At 42.9% G+C, this 21,758-nt stretch overlaps 2 protein-coding genes across 4 annotated transcripts; both read right to left on the bottom strand.

The window, feature by feature from the left end:
- Positions 1-3,434: 3,434 nt before the first annotated feature.
- Positions 3,435-10,555, bottom strand: baat (bile acid-CoA:amino acid N-acyltransferase). Of its 3 annotated transcripts, XM_008115839.3 has the most exons (5): positions 10,463-10,531; positions 9,067-9,302; positions 5,819-6,306; positions 4,785-4,987; positions 3,435-4,109 (listed from the first exon to the last, which is right to left on the bottom strand). In XM_008115839.3, the coding sequence occupies exons 3-5, from the start codon at positions 6,282-6,284 to the stop codon at positions 3,513-3,515; spliced, it is 1,266 nt and encodes a 421-aa protein (XP_008114046.2). In that variant the 5' UTR covers positions 6,285-6,306; positions 9,067-9,302; positions 10,463-10,531; the 3' UTR covers positions 3,435-3,512. The 3 variants fall into 3 exon arrangements, with proteins under 3 accessions (XP_008114046.2, XP_003224159.2, XP_062823501.1); XM_003224111.4 differs by lacking the exon at positions 9,067-9,302 and having other exon boundaries at positions 10,463-10,555; XM_062967431.1 differs by lacking the exon at positions 10,463-10,531 and having other exon boundaries at positions 9,067-9,414.
- Positions 10,556-13,947: 3,392 nt separating this feature from the next.
- Positions 13,948-19,660, bottom strand: ccdc86 (coiled-coil domain containing 86). Its single transcript, XM_003224123.3, has 4 exons — positions 19,432-19,660; positions 17,774-17,903; positions 17,044-17,118; positions 13,948-15,608 (listed from the first exon to the last, which is right to left on the bottom strand). Exons 1-4 carry the CDS (start codon positions 19,641-19,643, stop codon positions 15,489-15,491), a joined length of 537 nt encoding a protein of 178 aa, XP_003224171.2. The 5' UTR covers positions 19,644-19,660; the 3' UTR covers positions 13,948-15,488.
- Between the last annotated feature and the right edge of the window lie 2,098 nt (positions 19,661-21,758).

The raw sequence follows: 21,758 nt of genomic DNA, 5'->3' as shown, positions 1-21,758 counted from the left end.
GAAGACGCTTCCACAGTCCATGCTCCTGATCTAACCCGCCGCTTCCATCAGACCTATCCCGCCAAGCCGCGGCCCCGCGCCTCGGGGAGAGAGTCCCGGTTTGAGAGGGGGCTTGAGGAGGGGGATAGTGTGATGAGTCATGGGCCATGTAGTCCCGTTCAAGGCACTGTAGTCCCAGATGAAGAGGAGAACTTGGGTTTTTCACCGTCTCAGTCAGAATTGGAACCTTCCCAGCCAGATTTGGGAACCTTGCACCTGCAAGAGATTTGTCTTCCAGAAATCTGTCAAACAAACCCTGAGCCTAAATCTCCTGTGTTTTCTCGCCACGAGTTTTGTAAACATCAGAGAGCTGTTCAAGCGGCCTCTCGTAGGAGTGCTAGGATAGCTGCTAAGAATTCAGCTGATTAAGCCTGCTTTCCATGGGAAACCTTAAGGAGTCATGCATCTGGGCTCAGAGATTAGCTTTCGTTTCTAGTTCCCCAGAGAACTGCTCTTTGGTGGGAAAACTAGACCCTATTTAGGTGTTTTACCCACAAAGACATCTTGCGGAGTCAATTCGTCAGCTACTGGAGTAAGTTGTGTGTGGACAGCGCGCTCCGTTTCCAAGCCTCGTTCCTGTTTCAAGCCTTGTCCCTGATTTCAAGCCTTCGCTCCTGTTTCCAGCCTTGTTTACCTTCGCGGACCTTGCCTTGTCTTCCAGGATTCAGCCTCGCTTTGCTTCCCGGATTTTACCAAGTAATTCCACGGATCTTGTTCCTGCTCCTCGTTACCTTGTTGTCTTGAATCAAGCCTTGTGTTCCAAGTATCAAGTTATTTCCTAGCCTTGCTCAAGTTCATGGACTAAAGGACCTTGTCATCTCCCCTCACTTGCTTGGCAAGTGAGTGTTTCGGTTATTGGATTACAACTTTGAACCTTAATATTTCATATTGGACATTGTTTCTTTGGACTAATTTTGACCTTTCCTGAAAGGTCTAACTCTGGACTATTTTCTACACTTGTTTTTACTAACTTTATATACTCCTTCAATAAAGATATTAGATAGATTCTGGCCTCTGTGTATGGTTATTGGTGCCCTGCAGCCTGGGTCCTGGCACATCCCTACTTCGCAGATTTTCACTTATTGCGTGTGGTCCTGGAACGAAACCCTGCGATAAGTGAGGAAACACTGTATTAAAAAGTCAAGGAGTGGTAGCTTCTTCAGAAAATAAGTGATGGCCATTTGAGCTGCAGTACAGTCAGATCAAAGTCGAAATCAAACTTTTAAGGTTCTTTTCTCTTTATTTTCTGTCTTTGTAGTGAATGATGGTCAGTCTAATATACAATTCAAAGACTTTCTCACACAGGGCTAAAATTGGTGGCATATGCCGGTTTAGCTCAGGTCACTCACGGAGCTTGCCGACTCCCATCAAATGATGCCAGCATGGCTCCATGAGTGAAGGAGGGAGGAGCTGGCACATGCTGCCACCACGGGAACATGGAAGGCTTCCCGTGTTGCCACTGAAATCCATGGGGGAAAGTCACACGCTCCACACTTCTCTCCATGTGATCGTCGTCAGCTGGAGCCGAGCAATGTGGGGTGTGGGACGCCAAGTTCCCCACGTCCCCCAACAATGTGGTCTGTTCTCAGCAGCCATGTGACTGTTTGGAATCTCAGCAGAGACTAATGGAAAGAAATTGATAGCATAAACTACTTTTGTCGATTAAGTTTACTTCCATAGGTTACTGGAGTGAAGTGCCTAGGAGCAGACCTTTATAAGCAGAGTGTACATGTGACTAGCCATAGAAATGCAAAACTTGTGGGTATGGTGAAGAAGTGCCAACTTCAGTTTTAAGGATGGTATGAGAGGGGGGGGGGGCAGAAGCAGGAGAGGAGGAAAGATGTTGCCAAAAGCCAGACATTTTCTTTATAAGTGGATGGGTTTCTCTGTCTTGTTTCGGAATGTGAATCGGAATGTGAGCGGCAAAATAAGTGTAATTTAGTTAACAAAGTGGATGTGAACTTAAGAAAACAATGCTTTTTCAACATGCCAGTGGGGCTTGTGAGGCAGACTAATCTGCTCTCCCTTTTTCTTTTGCTCTTCACACATCTTTTGTAAGTGAATCTGAAAACAGCTGCCTACCTTGTCTGTTGCATGTAAGCACCTAGAGCAGAATCCTATTCTTTCACAAATCAAGTTTTATTATGTTCCTTACTGCAGACACGCAGCAGCACAACACTGGAAGTCTGCCTTTCTTGGGCTGCCTTCATAATCTTCCCAGACGCCAATGCTGCAAAAAGTTTAAGGTATACCCATATAATGCATCATCTGCAAAAACACAATAAATCAGTGGTTCTCAACCTGGGGTCCCCTGACGTTTATGGCCTTCAACTGCCAGAAATCCTAAGAGTTGGTAAACTGGCTGGGATTTCAGGGAGTTGTAGGCCAAAAACATCTGGGGACCCCAGGTTGAGAACCACTGCAATAAATGAGTCCATGGAAAAGACACAAACTAAACCTATGTATTCCTCTGTGTAATCATTATGACTTTTCAGTTGCTAAAATATCTCCATCTTCTTGACTGATGACCAGACTAGTGACCTGGAAGAAGAAAATCACATATCCAATGGTGTTGAGCTGTTATCATGACGTAAACAGGTGAAGCTTCTTTCACCCAAAATAAAATATTTAGAATAACTGACATACTGCTGTAGAGGCAAGCCAATGAAAAGGGGATGGAATGAGGCTATGGTTTCCAAATCATCTTGGAATTCTCATGGTTATCAGCCACAGGTTAAATAGGCCTTAACTCAGAAATCTATTTAGGAAACTGAGTAGTTAACCCCTGGTTGTGAGCCAAGTAAGCCATTCAAATGCAGTGGATGGGTAGTCAGCAGGTGGTCATGTGTGCAGATTTTCAGTTGTCAATTATAGAAAAACACATACAACAAAAAAATAGTTAAAACAATGTACCTCAAGAGTAGCATAATGGAAACGTATTTAAAAGCAGCAAGTAGTTGGATATGATTAGAGACCCATCTTAGAGAAGGGAAAGACATAAGACGACCCTATGAATTTCATGCAGTTATCATTAGCTGACAAGTGGCTTGAATGCACTTTATTAAAATGCCTTGAAATTGTGTAACTTCTTAGTCCCGACCCCCTTTTTTATCCATAGTGCTTCATGTTTGTATTATTACTTCACTTGTTTGGTCATTATATGTTTTATTGTATGCTATGTTTTAATTGATTGTTTTATTTGATTGCTGTATCTTTGTTTTTAGTTTATTGATATGTATTTTAAACTGTTATAATTTGTCTCTGTTTGGGCTGCGCCCCATGTTAGCCGCCCCAAATCCCTTCAGGGAGATGATGGTGGTGGGATAGAAGAATAAAGTATTATTATTATATTGTTAATCCACATTCAGTGTTAATGTAGTAAGACACATTGTAGGGACATTTATGCCACTGATTTATTTGTGTATCATTGGTGTAGAATAAGATACCCAACGTTCTCTTTCATTCTACTGGCATCACAAATTGCTACTTTCAGGTGGGCCAAGATGAAGTTCAAGGAATTTCTGGATCTCTTTCCAGGAGTGCTCCTGGGCTTTGGCATGGGGCTCTGTTTTGCCTCCCCACTGTATGGGGAGAGGTGATTTCTGCATTGGGGAGATGTAGCAATGTGGGGATCCAGGGAGTTCTATGAGGTGCCCAGCCCCTGGATAAGACAACAGGGTACAATTATTTTTCCCATTCTTCTTTGCTCTGGCTATGGCTATCTCAGCATACAACTTGCTCTTTAGGCTTTCATCATCTTCACCAACCACAAAGAGCACCGGCCCCAGAGCTTTCTCCACAGGGATAGCAGAGGCTTGGTGTCCTTTGTCATGAGGATCTCCCCAAACATGTAGAGTGGCCATTCCTTCCATCTCAGTGATGACAATCCTCTCCGAAGAATAAGGAATGGCAGGAATATGGACATCACGAAAACAGAGTGGTGCACCATTCATATATGTGGCCCCATTGATGCACACTGCAGCCACTATTTGTGGTAAGAAAGTAGCCATGGCTAATGCGATTTCTGCTCCTTTGGACAAACCAATGACTCCAAGTCCTGGGCCTCTTACCTGAGAAAAACATAGATAGGCACAAAGTTAAAATAATCATGTAATGAAAAACTCAAATTGGGTACTCTTTTTAAAACAACCTGTATTTAAAAAGATGCCACATTCTTTTGGGGGGGGGGGGCTTGTCTGCTGCTCTAGAGACTAGGACACAATGGAGCAATCTATTAAAATTTCAGAAAAAGAGATTCCACCTAAACATTAGAAAGAACTTCCTGACAATAAGAACCTCTTCACACTAACCCTCTCCCCCATTTGTTCTGTTTCATAGGCACCCTGTCCCCATCAGATGGGGGAAAGCGCAGCAACATGCGTTTCTGCATTGCCCTTTCCCACATCAGATGGGGAAAATAGGTGAAAAATGTGGCACTTGCAACACTTCCTTGCCACTTCAAGGAGCAATGGGGTTGGGCCTGCCGAGCATCATGTGATGGCGCTTGGCAGGACCTGTCCCCAAAATGTTGCCAATTTGCCCAAGTGTGATATGGTGGGAAGAGCTGTTCAGCAGTGGAATGTGCTGCCTGGGAGTGTGGTAGAGGTTTTTAAGCAGAGACTGGATGGCCATCTGTTGGGAGTGCTTTTCCTAATGAGGCTGAACTGGATGCCTACTGTGATGTCTTCCAACTCTATGATTCTATGCTGTGCCTCAAAATAATACAGAAGAAATTTCAGATGTACCTTAGTATGGTTTAAGAGCAATATTGATGCTTCCTGAAAATATTCAAGGTTCACTTCTGTCAGGCTCTGTGGCAGGTCATCATAGGCAAAGTAAGCCAGGGCCAGAACAACAAAGCCTTTACTAGCCAGCAGGCTAGCTCGGAATTCAAAGAGACCCCCGCTCCCACCAAACAGGTCAATCACCCCTGGAAATGGACCAGGCCCTGCAGAGAGATTAAAGGAAGACAGACATTAAAACCAGGAAAAATCATCCCCATTCCCTCTCCAAAAAGGAAAATAATTGTCCTCCTCATTATCATGAGCAACAGGAGTAATATATAGTTCAGGGTAATAATTGCCAGAGGATACTTTAAAGGCAACAGATCCTATCTGATCTTGGAAGTTAAGCAAGGTCAGCTCTGGTTAGTATTAGGATTGGGAGACTACCAATGAATACTATGTGCTATAGAATATATTTCAGATAATGAAATGATAAAACCACCTCTGAATAACTCTTGCCTAAGAAGATTTTATGAAATTAATACGGTTGCCATAAGTTGACAGGCAGCTTGAAGGCACATGTAGATATACTACTACTACTACTACTACTACTACTACTACTACTAATAATAATAATAATAATAACTTTATTTATAGCCCACTTCCATCTCCCCGAGGGGACTCGGAGCAGTTCACATGGGGACCAAGCTCGATCAACAGATAAAACAGTACAACAGCATATATAATTAAAACAATAACAGTAAAATAATATTCACAAAAAACATAGCGAGCATCGGGACTAAATGGTGGGGCTATTAAGAAAATACAGGGAAGACAGGCATGTGCAATAACACAAATTTCCCACATTGGGTGAAGGATTCTTAGAGCTTTAGAACAAATGATTAGTTTTCCCCCCCAGTACTAGTGTTTATATAGAGATTTCAGTGTTGTCTATAACACACAATATTGTAGTAATATTGAGACATTCTAAATGTAGACATTAATAAACAAAGATTTTTATTGAATAAAGGAGAAGGTGAATTCAGTTGTTTTACCTGGAGGCACAAAAAGGGCCCCCCGAACTCGCCCAGTCTTGATCTGGAAGCGCTCCACTCCAGGCGCCACATACCACCTCTCCACTGTACAGGTTGCAAGTGGTACATCGGTCGGTGAAGTCAGAATCTTAAAAGGGCCAAAGAGACTGATCTGGATATGGAAAGGGCTTCCCATCACATCCCGTTTCATCAGTCGGTGGAACTTCTTATTATTAGCCTTCAAAGAGGCCAAGAGGCCCATGGGCCACACTCCAGTATAGTCACCCCCCAGAGCAGGCATCTTCTTCAGATCTACCTCCCCAGCATCATTTGCCTGGTAGAAGGCTCTGGATTCAAACTGCACTCCCCTTTCATCTGTCAGCGATGCATGCAGGGTCACAGTCTGAGAGGGAACAAGGCCAGAGGCATAAATCCACACAGGGGCATCTGCAAGTGAGCTTACAGGGGTGACGCTGAGGTGGACCATGGTAGCCAGATCTTGACAATACCTGGGGAAATGAGCAAATGTCATTAATGAATAAATGAGATGAAATAGAATAAAATTATATTTTAAGAATTGAGTCAGTTACAGCTAGTGTGAAAGAACTCAGCGTCTTTAATAGTATGTTCCACATAGCAACTCCAGTTCTTAAAGTGTGGTGAAAACTCCCCATATTTCAAGTATGACTAGCACAAGATACCTGGCTGCTCAAAATGACTTAACATGACACCACCCTCCCTTTTTGTGAAAGAAAAAGTGGTTCCCTCAAACAATGGTAAACCATTCTCCATGTCCACTGGATACTGCAGACCACTGAAAGGGGCTCTGGGTAAGCTTCATGACACACAGTTTTTTCCTGCAACACCTTGCTGCCACTTTCCAGCATCGATTGCTTTGTGGGGGGCTGCCTCATTCTTCCTAATGGAAGGGCCAGCACAGAAACTGGGGAATAGAGTGCTGCAGTTTGCAGGATGTCTCAAGGCTGGCAAGAAGCAGTCTGACAGATAACAATTTCTTCTAGGAGGTCAACAGGTCAGCAAGATTTTGTTGGGCCCTTCCATGGTGCAGCAGGCTAGACAGCTGAGGTTGTGAGCCCCGAGTCCTGCCTTGTTTGTGTTTAGGTGCTTTCAAGTCACCTGTCAACTCTTTGAATTTCATAGAGTTTTCAAATAAAGAATACTCAGAGGTGATATTGAAAATTCCACCTTCATTAATATAGCCTACAGCACCTCATATTTTTTGTTTCCTATGCCAGGGCTGACCCTGCTCAGTTTCTTAGGCAATTACTACTGACCCCCATTTGATTGCACCTGCATCTATATTCAAGTTGATCCAAGTAAGGGATTTAAAACTTGAAAAGGCAATAGGGTGACCTTAGGCCTGTCACTCTCTCTGAGCATCAGAAAAACGCAATGACAAAGTCTCGCTATGTAGGTCTAGCCAAGAAAACCCCATGATAGGGTCCCCATTAGTCGGAAATGAGTTGAAGAAGGCACATAACAACAAAGAAAGAACCTATGCCAGTGTGTCTTTTGGCTTTGAGGAAACAGCACTAACAGTTGTTATACCTTTGTGGATTTCTACACTGATTTCTATATCTTCTCCTTTCGTCAATACCTTCTACTGAAAACAGCCCTGTGGAGCTATTTTGTGGAGTCATTTCTTCTATTGAAAACAGTGGTTTAACCTAGACATTCACACACCTATGTGTGTGAAATTAAGAATGAATGAATTGCTGCCTCTGATACATTGTACATTTCTCTTGACATTATATGTAATTGAAAGTGAAAAAAGGCCAAAATCATTTTGACTAAAGGGTTGTACTCAGACAAGAGGGCAAAAACACTTCAGGCAGAAAAAGTGTATTTGGCTAATTGTCTTTTGCCCATTTGAACCTTTGTGAAAAACTGGAAAACTTTGTGAAAGTTGTCAAATTTAACAGAAAAGCAATACACTTTAATAATATATGTCTCTGTGCACATACATATAAAGACACCCAGGTTTTATTCATTTTGGCTTGCTTGCTTGCTTGCTCTGGGACACATTCACATTTTTCTATCTAACCCCTTTCTACTGACTAATGATTTGAATAATCTTCACATGGATGGTCTCTCAACTTTGTGGGAATTATAATGATGTGAGTAGAGACAGTGGTTATATTGATGTGAGAGGGACAATACTTCAGGATTAGACATAATACAGACTGCATAAGGCTTGTTGTTGTTGTTTGTTTATTTATTTTATTTATTTACAGTATTTATATTCCGCCCTTCTCGCCCCGAAGGGGACTCAGGGCGGATTACAATGAACACATATATGGCAAACATTCAATGCCAACAGACAAACAACATACATTAGACAGACTCAGAGGCATTTTTAACATTTTTCCAGCTTCACGATTCCGGCCACAGGGGAGCTGTTGCTTCCCCGTCCAGTAGTGGCTGTACTTCCTCATTCCTTTTCTCGTGTTTTGCTGGCAGTTTTATGGTGTTGTAAATTAGCCTCCCGCATAAAGCGTCCCTAAATTTCCCTAATTGACAGGTGCAACTGTCTTTCGGGGCTGCATAGGTCAACAGCAAGCCGGGGCTATTAATGGTCGAAGGCTTAACCCGACCCGGGCTTCGAACTCATGACCTCTCGGTCAGTAGTGATTTATAGCAGCTGGTTACTAGCCAGCTGCGCCACAGCCCGACCGTTGTTGTTGTTGTTGTTGTTGTTGTTGTTGTATGCCTTTAATTCATGTCTGACTTATGGTGACCCTAAGGCAAATTTATCACAGAGTTTTCTTAGCAAGATTTCTTGAGAAGAGGTTTGCGTTTGCCACTGTCACCGGGATGTGTGTCCATGGCTGAGTGGAGATTCAAATCCTGTTCTCCAGAGTCTTAATTCACCAGTCCTATTAATATCCCACAGCGGCTCTCACATATTTGCATGTATACTTTAAATCTCACAAGGAGTGGGATCCACCCCCAGTGTGTCAGGAACCAGCATCATTTATGTGCCCATTGGGTAGCATTGATTTTTCCTATCTGGAAACACTCCAGAAACCTGCATCCAATGGCTGGTAGAGTAGCACCACTTCAAGGCCATAACATTTCAGCAGCAATGTTTTTATGTATACTTTAAATACGCTTCCTCTTTACATGGGAGAGGAGGGGTGGGAGCTTTAATTCTTCCTCCAGAGATTTCTACGCAAACAAAATGCCATAATGGATAAGACTTGAGAGCAAGAGAAATGGGCTTGTTAGTTGCTGCTGCCAGTCCTCACCTGATCCCCTGCCGGTGCACAGCTTGCCAGAAGTGTGTGTGATGTGAACTATCTTTCAACTTCGTAGCTGCTTGGCAAGTCAAGGAGGGAGGGTCGGTGTGTCGACCAAGTAGGCAGCCAGCTGAGGAGGAAGCCTGTCCCTCAGCACCACTCTCGGAGAAAGCAGCAGAGGCCGAGGGCTCTTCTCCAGTCCAGGACTGACTCTTGCTGGCCAGGGCACCCCAAAGGCAGCAGGGCTGGGGAGGAAGAGGAGGGGGACAGAGAGGAAAAGGCTGCTCTGACAGGCACGCCTTCACTGGGATCGTATTGAATAATTCTCCCAAGTTCCCTTGCGCTGCTTGAATTACAGCCAAGATTCACAGAGAACCCTCAGCTTGGAGTCCAGCCAGAAAAGCATAGTTGCTTTCTCAAGTTCAAACTCAAACTAAAGCTAGTCTGGGCATAGGCTAAGTAGCATTTCTCTCCACCTCTCACCCTTGCAGGGATTACGGTTATCCCAGTTCTTGGTATTTATGCCACATTTTTAAAGGTTAGCTTTAAACTCATGTTCAAACCTCTGAATATATAAAGAGCGTTCTGGATCAGATCAAAGTCACGCTGGTCCAGGAGCTGCCTGATTATCCTGCAGGAAGTCCACAAACAGTACTTGAGAGCAATACCACACTACTGCTCATCTTCCTAACCAAGTAATATTCAGACACATACTACCTCTGAGACTGGATGTGATCTGAAGCTGTTACAGTCAACATTTCCCCAGTAAATATCACCTCCTTTGTTCCCCATGAAGGAAGAACAGAATATCAGTCTTATCAGACTGAAATAAAGGCCAGTCCAGGGATGTTTCCCTCATAGTGATAAAGTAAACACCCCTTAGAAATCTACAAGCTGCACATGAGAGCAACAGCTATCTCCTGTTCGTGTTCCCAAGAATCAATTCAACCCAGCCACTATCCAGACTTTATTCCCATTCACCTGGGCTCCCAGAGGTATATCCATAATGTGAGTGGATAATGGATCTTCCCTCTGGGGCCAGAAATGGTCCCCTTAAAAAGATCATTTTCTTCTTCCTCCAAGTGAGAACATACTTCCTCAAGACCTTATAAGCCTGGCCTATATCTTGGACTCTGCCTCAAATTTCTCAATAAAGTCCCTGCTTTGGTCTCCAACTACTTATTCTCTATGAGCCGAAAGTCCTCTTCCACCTGGGAGGCTGCTTGCAGAGCTGTGTAACTGCTGGCATCAGCTCAGTGGCTTATTTCAAACAGCAGTGGCTAGAACTAAGTGCCACAGCACATGGCAGCAGCTCCGAAAAACAACTAACCAAACAGCCAGACATATAAACCCCAAGTGTGTGTAGAAGCCTCGTGCAACCTGAAGTAAAAAGCTACATGCTCACCGCTCTGGTTTCACCCTTCCATTTGCTGTTCCTGTGACCTGCTTAGAGACGTCTCTTCACAAAACAAAGTTCAGAGATCGAGCTTTAAATTTTATGTCGTCTGTTGCCCAACCCAGTTGCACAACCCAGTTAGGGATAATTGTGAAAAAACAAACACAACGAGACAGCTTTTCCCAGGAATATTATTATTTATATGAATTCATTTTTATCCTGCACTAACTTTGTGGATAGCTGCACTGATTTGACATCTTCCCCCTCCATCAATATCTTCTACTGAAAACAGGCCCATAGAGTTATTTTGTAGAGTCACTTCTTCAAAATACAGAGGAAAAGAAATGCAACAGCTTCTACTGGAAAAAGAGGTTTCGTCTAGAATTCACATGCCTATGTGTACATGTGCAATTAAGAATGAATGAGTTGCTGTCCCTGGTACATGGTTCTTATGTCTTAACATTATCTATCTTTGATAGTGAAAGGCGGCCAAAATCATTTTGATCAGTAGTGTGCTCAGACTAGAGGGCAGTGGATACATCAGGCAGGAGTGTTTTATTTGCTCATTTGGGGCTTTGTCTTCTCTGATCTAAGATTGAGTCTGTGCTGGCCTGGATACTGCAAAGGCAGCAAGGGTGGGGAGAAAAAGGGGGGGAAGGCGGTAGAGAGGAAAAGGCTGCTCTGGCAGGAATGCCTTCACTGGGATTGTATTGAACGATTCTCCCAAGCTCCCTCGCGCTGCTTGCATTACAGCCAAGAATCACAGAGCTCAAAGTACCAGCTCTGTAAAAAAGATTTAGACTTTGTTCCTTTTAGATGGTTTTCTGCCAGCAACAGGCAATGTTCAACCAAGTAATTGGTAGTCGTTAAGCAACAGAAACAATGATGTAGCTTATTTCAGCAATATTCATGCCAGAAATGTGAGGTTTTCCAAGGACCTATGGATACAGAGGGACACCTGGCAAGCTTCGCCAATCTCAAATGTTTTGAGTCAGGAATCGGGAATCTCACCAGGTTGAAGGCAAATGACAGAAGTTTTATTCAATCTGCGCAGAAGAACACTTGCACAGCCATGGGTGCTCAAAGGGTACAAGTGTAAAACACAAGGAAAAAGCAGGCATCTTTATACATAAGAGTTTTCATGCATTAACATTGCCACAGTTCAAAATTCCTTCCCATCTCCCTGATTGGCCAGCACCAGAAAGCCAGTTACCATTTTCCAGGCCTCTGATTGGCTGAGAGGCTGGTCTTAGCCGATGCACGTCCTGATTGTTGGAGGCGGCAATGATGCGGCCAGGGATCTCCTCCCAGCTGGGTAGGGAAGCCCTGGGACTTCCAATAGAATCACAGAATCCTAGAATTGGAAGAGACCTCGTGGGCCATCCAGTCCAACCCCTTGCCAAGGAGCAGGAAAATCTCATTCAAAGCACCCCTGACAGATGGCCATCCAGCCTCTGCTTAAAAGCCTCCAAAGAAGTCTCCACCACACTCTGGGCAGAGAGGGAGTTCCACTGCTGAACAGCACTCAGTTAAGAAGTTCTTCCTAATGTTGAGGTGGAATCTCCTTTCTTGTAGTTTAAAGCCATTGTTTTGCGTCCTAGTCTCCAGGGCACCAGAAAACAAGCTTGCTCCCTCCTCCCATGACTCCCCTTCACATATTTATACATAGCCATCATGGCTCCTCTCAGCCTTCTCTTCTGCAGGCTAAATATGCCCAACTCTTTAAGCCGCTCCTCATAGGGCTTGTTCTCCAGAGACGTGATCTAATGAGCCGTCTCTGAGGCGGAGAGGTCTCCTGGGGGTTGTATCTGTCCTTGATGTGTGGCAATGGAATGCCGAAAACAATGAGAATCTGGAAAGATGAATCATGAGATTATGCAGCTATCAGGTCCTTAATGCAAGGGTAATGGATGTTGGGTCCCCTAGACATCTCATGCTGGGATGACAAAGAAAAAGACCCAGAAATCTCTATTGGAGATGAGAGTGCAATTGAGAGTTTCTTCCTGAGCCTTTGCTGAGATCCCAAAGGGGAAGTTCATGGTGGCAAGCAGATGACCTCCCACTGGCAGGCAAGAAAACTCTTTTGTTCAAGTGATTATGTCTTTTCCCTGTTTCCCACACAGAGTGTGGAAGGAGCACCTGGAATGGCTGAGATTGCTCAAGAGGTTATTAGAGTTTATGCTGGTCTGTCTTCTAATTCATATAGTTCAATAAAATAAAGTAATAATAAAAGGTAAAGGTTTCCCCTGACGTTAAGTCCAGTCGTGACCTACAAAATATGAAAAATAGAGTTCACGTGATGCTTCAATACAAGTCCTTAGGCATAGAGAATGGTGATGGGAGAGGGGTTTCACCTTAGCTGCATGCAGGCCAGGAAAGTTTATTTGCTTTAATTCATTCCTCCGCACTCGTGCACAGATTCACATAACAAAAAAGGATACTTTGTATAGGAGAGAGTCCAGCAATGGAGGTGTATGATGCACTGTAGCTGTCTGGGCTGTAATGACGGGAAGAGTGAGTGGGGCCATGAGGCGCTCTAGTGGAGGTCTGGAGGGTTGCTGATGCAGACTGGCTAAGGCAGAACAGCTGAGCGGGGTGTGTGTGTGTGTGTGTGGAGGGGAGCTGGGAGTTATGGAGTTGGGGGCTAAAATTTTGTACTATCCAATCCAAGAAAGTATGTACACTGTATAATTAAGAAGTTTGACAGCACTTTAATTGCCACGGCTCAATGCAATGGAAGCCTGGGTGTAGTTTTACAATGTCTTTAGTCTTCCTGACAAAGAGTGCTGATGCCTCTCCAAACTACCAATCTCATGATTTCCACAGCATTGGCCATAGCAGTTAAAGTGGTGTCAAACTGCATTACTTCTGCAGTGTAGATGTACACTAAATCGGAAAATCATGAGGAGGAAACAAAAGCATCAAAACTTTTAATGCATCCAGGGATTATTTTATTTCTCTCATCAGTTTCCACTTTTGTACTATTTTCTATTTTGTCGGCCAAACTTATAGAGCTAGTGAGGCAGGCTTATCTGCTTCCCTTTGTTTCTGTTTTGCTGTTTATGGTAATTGATAAGGGATTTCAAAGGCAGCTGCTGTGTTTACCTTGCCTGTTGTAGAAAGCAGTCTATACCACTGTCAAACAGCTCTTGCAGTAAAAGAAATTCTTCCTAATCTTTAGAAGGAATTGTTTTTTCTTGTATTTTGAACCCATTGGTCCAGGTTTTTGTCCCTGGAGCAGCAAAAAGCATGACCATTCCCATCTTATACATCCTTTTAGATATTGAAAGATAACTGTTATGCCATCTTGGTCTTCTCTTCTCCAAGCTAAATATGCCCAGTTCCTGAAGTCACTCGTCATAAAGCTTGATTTTCTTCTTGGTCACCCTTCTCTGGATACATTTCATTTTGTCATTACCTTTCTTGAACCATGATACCCTGAACTAGACACAATATTCCTAGTGAGATTTGATCAAAGTAGAACAAAGTGGGACTAATCCTTTTCTCTACTTTACTCCTCTTGCATTAGCTTTTTTGATCACATCACACTTGTGGCCTTCTATAACCCCGAGATCTTTTTATGCACCACTTTCAAGCCAAATTTGGTATCATTTGCAAATGTAAGCTTGCCCTTTATCACATCATCCAAGCCATATATCCTCTGAAAAAAACATGAGATCAGGACAGACTTCTGAGGGTCCCCACTAACCACCAAACAATAGTACCACCTAGCCCATAGTTCACCAACCTGCCTGCACAATTTTCACTGACAAACTTGTCAAGTGGGAAATTTTGTCAAGATTATGATATTAGTGTGTTCCAGTTCAGTGGGAGGTGGGATTAGAGACAGAGTGATCACTGCAACAAGTAGTAAGCTGTTTTGCTATTTCTGGAAGCACTTTCATACCAACACATGGTTAGTAGACTTCCAGAACTGTGTTGTCAAACAATTATAGACAACATAACAAACTGCTGATATGTTTAATGACAGCTTTCACAATCCCCATCCTCAAGCTCACAGGTCTAGATGAGAGGAACTGGAAGAATGCTGGCATCTGGCCTTTCAATCCACACTTGCTGAGAGAGAATCCCCCTGCAGTACCTGAGTCTGTGTGTTTCTTTCATCTGAAGATGGCCACCTAGTCAATAGAGCCTGACTTTGAGACTCACCTGGTGGCTGTCAAGTGCTATGTCCTAGGAGAGGTTTGAAATAGAAACTCACCAGCAAGTCAAAAACAAGACAAAATTGCTATCGGAACTCAGTGACTTGTGGGGGTGGGCCTTTAAGCCCATTTATAAAATGGACTCTATAATATATTTGGGGACCTATACCTCCCCAGTAACCCACTCCTGTATGGCATCATAACAAAGATATATACTCAGCTGGGTGCTCTCGGCTGTTTTGGAACCAAAATCCCACATAATCCTTGGCTGTGCACTTTGTGAGCTCGTACTGCTGTGAAATGCAGTCCAGAAGGTACTAACATACAGTACTAGCAATCACAGTAACGATAAAATGAAGTTCTAGAACAGCTGTAGTAATGATTGTAATCATTTCCCCACCCCATCCCAGACATCAGTAAAGAATCCCTTAATAAATGACAACCATGTTATTTGTTATCTTGTGTCACGGGTATAAGCAAATATAGGTTTAATCCACACTTTCACTGTGACACTTACATATAAACCAAAAGTCTGCAAGTTGGAATTCCTTAAAAAATCCTTTAAAGCTCTGCTCCATTCAACCTGCCTCTGGGATTTAAGTGTCTTTAATAAGATTTTTTTAAATTCACCTCAGAAGTTCAGCCTGCTGCAGCCTGCATCACTGACACCAAGAAAAAACAAATCAAAAATTCAGTTAGATGCAAGACAGATGTCTTTTTGTAGAATTGACTTTTCAGTGGCAAGAGAAACAAGGTGGATGCCAGGAGTGCATCCAAGGTTCCCACTGCAATGGATTCAACACCCAGATTTATGTCTCTACGAGGAAATCATTTCCAGATGTTCAAAGGAGGGATCACTTCCCACCAAATTCTTATTCCTTGACTGTTTTACGCTGTGCCTGCTGTTTCTGCAGAAGTGTCAGTGTGTCTCGCTTCTCGATGCGGCGCAACTGCTTTTTCTTTGCACGCTTCAGCTTTATTGGATTCCGAATCTGGAGGAAATGAAATGAAAAAGAAACAATAACATTGCTGATCTTACATCTCTTGTATATCAGACCTAGCCACTCTCTTGAGAAACAAGAGAGGTGTTAAGAACTAGGTGTATCTTAAGAACTAGGTGTTTGAGTTTGCTCAATGTCCACAAATTGCTAATAAAAATGACAAAAGTGGATTTTAGCTGCATTGATGTGGTATCAGTCTGGCTACAGTGCCATCCATTTTGTTACATGATGTTGCTATATTATCATAACTAAAAATGACTTAGAACATACTCATGCAACCACATTTTAATAGCCTCAACTACAAGAGCAACTTCGCAAGATCTCATTCAGAAGTTAATGTCTGGCTAGTCTCATCTACACTCAAGTGTATTTGCCTCCTACTGTATAGTTGAGGCTGTGAACTTCTGATTATGGAGAACCTGAATTTTCTTCTGTTTCTGCTACTCTTGGAGGCAAGCCATTCCTTCTTCATAGCCTATGCAGACTGCAGTTTTATCATCCTTGGGTCAGAGCCATGGTAATTACAAAACAAAAGACAAGGATAATACTGACACTACAATAATCTCTTTAACAAAGAGGTCCAAGAGACCAAATGAGTCACAGAAAAGCAAGGGTTATTCCATTGAAGTTTAGTTCTTGATAGGCCAGTTGAAGTGGCACGCAGCCAATGAAAAAGAGGCAGAGTTTACAACCAAGGTAATGAATCAGCAGCTCATGCAATAATGGAGTGAGCTCATTTCTCAGCATACAATAATTACTTTACTGTGACTGAATACTGAAGAAGCCTGGGAACCAAACCAAGACAGATGTCTATGTGAGGTAAACACACCTGACTGCAGTTTCAGGTAGGTCAATCTGGTATGAGACAGTGGACTTTGAATTTGTGCCATTCAAAGTCCTCTGGACATCTACAGGACTTTTTTGTTTGATAAATAGCAACAAGGAAGAAAAGTGTACTGAATGTTGCTTGTATTAGGATACTGATAATCCTTATTTGAAATGCTTGGGGCCCAAAGTATTTTGGATTTTGGACTATCTGTATTTGCATATGTGTACATGATATATCTTGGAGATAGAAGTCTAGTCTAAACAAAAAATCAGATGTTCTTTATATACATTTTATGCACATAGATGCATTTTATACAATATGGTAACAATAATTTTGAGCATTAAACAAAGTTTGTGTACATCAAACCATCAGGGAAAAATGTGTCACCATTTCAGCCACCCATGTGGATTACTTGTGGATTTTGGAATTCTGAATAAGGAATGCTCAGTCTCTAATGTTATAACACATATTCACTAAAGTTGTTCTGCTATCAGAAGGCCTGAGCTGAGTACTGCAACAGTACTTTCACTCTGCCTTATTGGAAGTACTGTTGTAGTACCTTCCTAGCAAAAGAAAATAACTTGAACCAAGACTCACCACTTGTACAACTTCTGCTTTCCGCTCATTCTCCAGTCGCCTTTTTAAGTTATCTCTCCTTCGCTGTTTTTTCTCCTGAAGGGCAGAAAACACAGGTAAAAATTATCAAACACACTTGTAATTGATGCAAAGCTTACCATACAATATTAAATCCAATCACTCCAGTTATTATTACCAACTAGCAATTATTGTATAATTTAATACTGCAAGGATACATTTTTTTAAAAAAAAACTTGTAAAGAAGCTTCTTTATGTATTTTCCCAGCACTACCACCCCATCACTTTGGTGTCTTTAGTCTAGCTAGATTTTCATAGCACATTGGCAGGTGGTGACAGAGGGCTTCACAAATATAGTAGAGACTGGTGAAAGTAAAAAAAAAAAAGAAAAAAAAAAGAAAAAAGAAAGAAGCCTTTAAGTGGTCTCTAAAAGATTAAATGTTTTTCTTCACCAGATCTGATTGTTTCATTTTACATGTGGACATTACTACTAGATGTGAATTAAAAAAAATCAATGAAACACATTGAAGTAACTGGTCATCTTTTTTTGCAGCCCAGAACTCTACAATTATTCTTTCCATATCATTTCTGCCTCTGGTACCAAATTTTCTGTTAAAGAAGTGATACTCACGAGCAATTCCTTCATCAACTGAGATATAATTATACTACAGTATATAGCATTAGCCACAAAGTAATAGTTTCTAAATAGGGTACTCTACACTACATTTCTCACCTCTCGCTCTCTCTGCTTTTCTTCCTCCAACTGTCGGGCAAAGTCTTTCACTAATTTCTTTTCCTGACGTTCTTTCATCTTGCGTTCCCAGGAGGTACGCAAGGCCTTGTCCATAGTCATGAGGGAGAACCTAGAAAAGGGAAAAACAAAAGTCATAACCAGCCAAGCAAGGACCAACTGGATACACTAATTATGTCATCAGTATCAGGCATCAATCTGTGTGCTTGAATGAGTCTCAACAAGTCATTTTCAAAGCAAACACAAGATAGATTGCATCCCACACAAATTGCGGACCATAAATACCAATCAGATACATTGGAGAAAACCTGCAATTTAATCACAGGAAAGGATTGTGTGGATGATATGTAACTGCTGCACCTTGCCGCAATTTAATTTAATCATAAAAGAAGCAACATCAGAACAATATACACAGTGCTCTTTCACTAAACCCCAAGTCTGCACGCTAGGGTTTTTGTTCGTGCCAGGGGCGACTTGAAAAACTTCTGATGTGAGAAAATTGGCCGTCTGCAAGGAAGTTGCCCAGGGAACACCCGGATGTTTTACCATCCTGGGGGAGGCTTCTCTCATGTCCCTGCATGGGAAGCTGAAGCTGACAGACGGAGCTCATCCCACTCCCTGGATCTGAACCGACAACCTTTGAGTCAGCAATCCTGCCAGCACAAGGATTTAATCCATTGTGCCACTAGGAGCTCCTGCATGCTAGGTAAATGAGATATAAATAAGAAAATACATAGAAGCTTGAATGAAGTCATGATTAAGAGTATTAAACAGGAGCTTCAGAAAGCCATGTTCAAGTTCTTCATAATCTTATTGGGTGAGATTTGCTTGTTGTAAGGACAAACTGGGGTGAAAAACCAAGGGAATCATCTTGAGATATCTGGAGCAAAGACATAAAAAGAAACAATAGTTGCATCTACACTGTAAAACAGGCACGTACAAACTTCAGCCCTCCAGCTGTTTTGGACTTCAACTCCCACAATTCCTAACAGCTGGTCTAAAACACCTGGAGGCCGAAGTTTGCCTGTGACTGCTGTAAAATGAATGCAGGGCAACACCACTTTAACTGCCATGGGTTAAAAGCTACGGAATCCTGGGAGTTATAGTTGGGCGAGGCAATAGCACTCTGGGGCTAAGAGAGCTTGGAAAACTAATTCTCCCTGAAACTATTGAGAAAAGGAATCAGCCATAGGCTGCACCTGCAGCTTGACACGGCTTTAACTGCCCCTGGCGCAATGCTATAGAATGCTGGGGATCATAGTTTGGAGAGACACCAACACTTTTTGGTGGCGAAGGCTACAATGAGCACATAGCATTGAGCCATGGTGGTCAAAGCGGTGCCAAATTACATTAATTTACAGTGCAGATGAACCCCAAGAAATAAGTAGTATTTAATAATTTTAATAATTATTACATACTTATTTAATTATTTAATTATTAATTTAATTATAATTATTTAATACTTATTAATTATTTAATTAGTTTTTAATAAGTAGAATCCAATGATTCTCAACCTGGGATACCCAGATTTTTTGGCCTTCAACTCCCAGAAATCCTAACAGCTGGTAAACGGGCTGGGATTTCTGCGAGTTGTAGGCCAAGGTGAATAAACAGAAGGCTTTCCCGGCTCGCTCCCTCACCGCTTCTTGGAGGCGTCCTTCCACACGCGGCCTGACTTCGGCCTCCCTTTGGGGATGGCTGGCGTCTGCTTCCGCTTCTCACCCGAAGGGGCTGCCCGACGCTTCCTTGGGCCTCCTCCTTCCCCCGAGGCAGCCCTGGCCTCCTCTCCCTTCCCAGCCTGCGGGGACTCTTCATTCAGTCCCGCCTCTCCCTCCGCACCCGGCGCCTCCATTTCCCCGGCTGGCGTCCCTCCACGTGGGAGGCTCCAGGCAGGCCCTCCCGGATGACGTCAGAGCTGCGCAATTGAATGACGCGCCGCCTCAGCGTCCCGCGGCCTGTGACTGTAGATCAGGCATGGACAAATTTCGGCCCTCCAGGTGCTTTGGACTTCAACTCCCACCATTCCTAACAGCCTCCTGGCATTCCTAACATTCCTGGCATTGCAGTAGGATTGGCTGTTGCCTGGTGAAAGAGCACTTTGGTTTTCGCAATGTTCAATAAATTGCTACGGCTTCAACATGGTTTGGATTAATCAATTTATTTTATTTTATTTATTTTATTTATATACCGCTCTTCTCCCCCAGGGGGATCCAGAGCGGTCTTACATAATGGCAAGATTAATGCCACATATAATACAAAATATAGCAAAACAATCGTAAAAACACACTTAAAACCAATATCATACCCCATTTAAAACAGTAAAACACTGTGTGACCATTACAACAGGGCCAGTAGCATTGGGCCAAAAGTCAGAGCCAGTCTGTATTCAATTTCACATTAATCCAACGAATACGGATTAAGGATTATGCGCAAGGTTTTTGGATGAATGGAACTATGCACTTTACGTTTTAAGTTTTGTATACTGTTCCATGTGTATTAATGCTTAATGTAAATAGTTTTTTAAACTGTTTTATGTTTTTACTGTATTGTTTTTATCGGCATTGAATTTTTGCCAGATCTGTAAGCTGCTTTGAGTCCCTTCGGGTGAGAAAGGCAGGATAGAAATGGTGTAAATAAATACAGAACTCCTATATGCTAATGATAACGTAGTCTGTGCACATTCAGAAGAAGACCTACAAAACCATTCTTTTGCAGGAGCATACAGGCATTGAGAAAACCGAAGTGCTCTTCCAGCAGGCACCAACCAAATCTTCTGCAATGCCAGCGATACAGCATAATGAATCATAGAATTGTAGAGTTGGAAGAGACTTCATGGACCATCCAGTCCAACCCCCTGCAAGAAGCAGGAAAATCACATTCAAAGCACTCCCGACAGATAGCCATTCAGCCTCTGCCCAAAAGCCTCCAAAGAAGGAGCCTCCACTGTCCGGGACAGAGAGTTCCACTGCCGAACAGCTCTCACAGTCAGGAAGTTCTTCCTGATGTTCAGGTAGAATCTCCTTTCCTGTAGTTTGAAGCCATTGTTCTATGTCCTAGTCTGCAGGGCAGCAGAGAACAAGCTTGCTTCCGCCTCCCTATGACTTCCCCTCACATATTTGTACATGGCTATCATGTCTCCTCTCAGCCTTCTCTTCTGCAGGCTAAACATACCCAACTCTTTAAGCCGCTCCTCACAGGGCTTGTTCTCCAGACCCTTGATGGTGTAATGTTAGAAGATGTTGACAATTTCTGTTACCTTGGCAGCCACCTCTCCACAAAAATCAACATTGACACTGAGATACAACACTGCCTGAGCTCTGTGAGTGCAGCATTCTTCCGAATGAAGCAGAGTGTTTGAGGATCGGGATATTTGTAGGGATACCAAGGTAGTTGTTTATAAAGTTATTGTCCTCCCAACCCTGTTATATGCCTGCGAAACGTGGACTGTCTACAGACATCACACTCAACTCCTGGAACGATTCAATCAGCTTTGTCTTCGAAAAATCCTGCAAATCTCTTGGGAAGACAGGCAGACAAATGTTAGCATGCTGGAAAAAGCAAAGACCAGCATTGAAGCGATGCTCCTACGCCATCAACTCCACTGGACTGGCCGCATTGTCCGAATGCCCGATCACTGTCCTAAAAGCAGTTACTATACTCCCAACTTGAGAACAGGAAACATAATGTTGGTGGACAGGAAAGAGATTTAAAGATGGGCTCAAAGCCAACCTTAACAACTATGGCATAAACACTGAGAACTGGGAAGCCCTGGCCCTTGAGCGCTCTGACTGGAGGTCAGCTGTGACCAGTAGTGCTGTGGAGTTTGAAGAGGCACGAATGGAGGGCAAAAGGGAGAAACATGCCAAGAGGAAGGCGTGTCAAGCCAACCCTGACTGGGACCGCCTTCCACTTGGAAACTGATGTTCTCACTGTGGAAGAATATACAGGTCAAAATATGTCTCTGTAT

Source organism: Anolis carolinensis, chromosome 1, assembly GCF_035594765.1.
Source record: "Anolis carolinensis isolate JA03-04 chromosome 1, rAnoCar3.1.pri, whole genome shotgun sequence".
NCBI lineage: Eukaryota > Metazoa > Chordata > Lepidosauria > Squamata > Dactyloidae > Anolis > Anolis carolinensis.
The sequence above is the reverse complement of the archived record's forward strand: the minus strand, read 5'-3'. Positions and strand labels throughout refer to the sequence as shown.

Excerpts from the sequence above, each read along its gene's own strand:
- baat (XM_003224111.4), bottom strand. The coding sequence starts at position 6,284 with ATGGTCCACCTCAGCGTCACCCCTGTAAGCTCACTTGCAGATGCCCCT. Across the intron at positions 4,988-5,818 it reads GGCCCTTTTTGTGCCTCCAG|GGCCTGGTCCATTTCCAGGG; the intron begins GTAAAACAACTG and ends ATCTCTCTGCAG. Across the intron at positions 4,110-4,784 it reads TGCTCTTAAACCATACTAAG|GTAAGAGGCCCAGGACTTGG; the intron begins GTACATCTGAAA and ends TGTTTTTCTCAG.
- ccdc86 (XM_003224123.3), bottom strand. The coding sequence starts at position 19,643 with ATGGAGGCGCCGGGTGCGGAGGGAGAGGCGGGACTGAATGAAGAGTCC. Across the intron at positions 17,904-19,431 it reads AAGGACGCCTCCAAGAAGCG|GTTCTCCCTCATGACTATGG; the intron begins GTGAGGGAGCGA and ends TCCCTTTTCTAG. Across the intron at positions 17,119-17,773 it reads AAAAGCAGAGAGAGCGAGAG|GAGAAAAAACAGCGAAGGAG; the intron begins GTGAGAAATGTA and ends TCTGCCCTTCAG.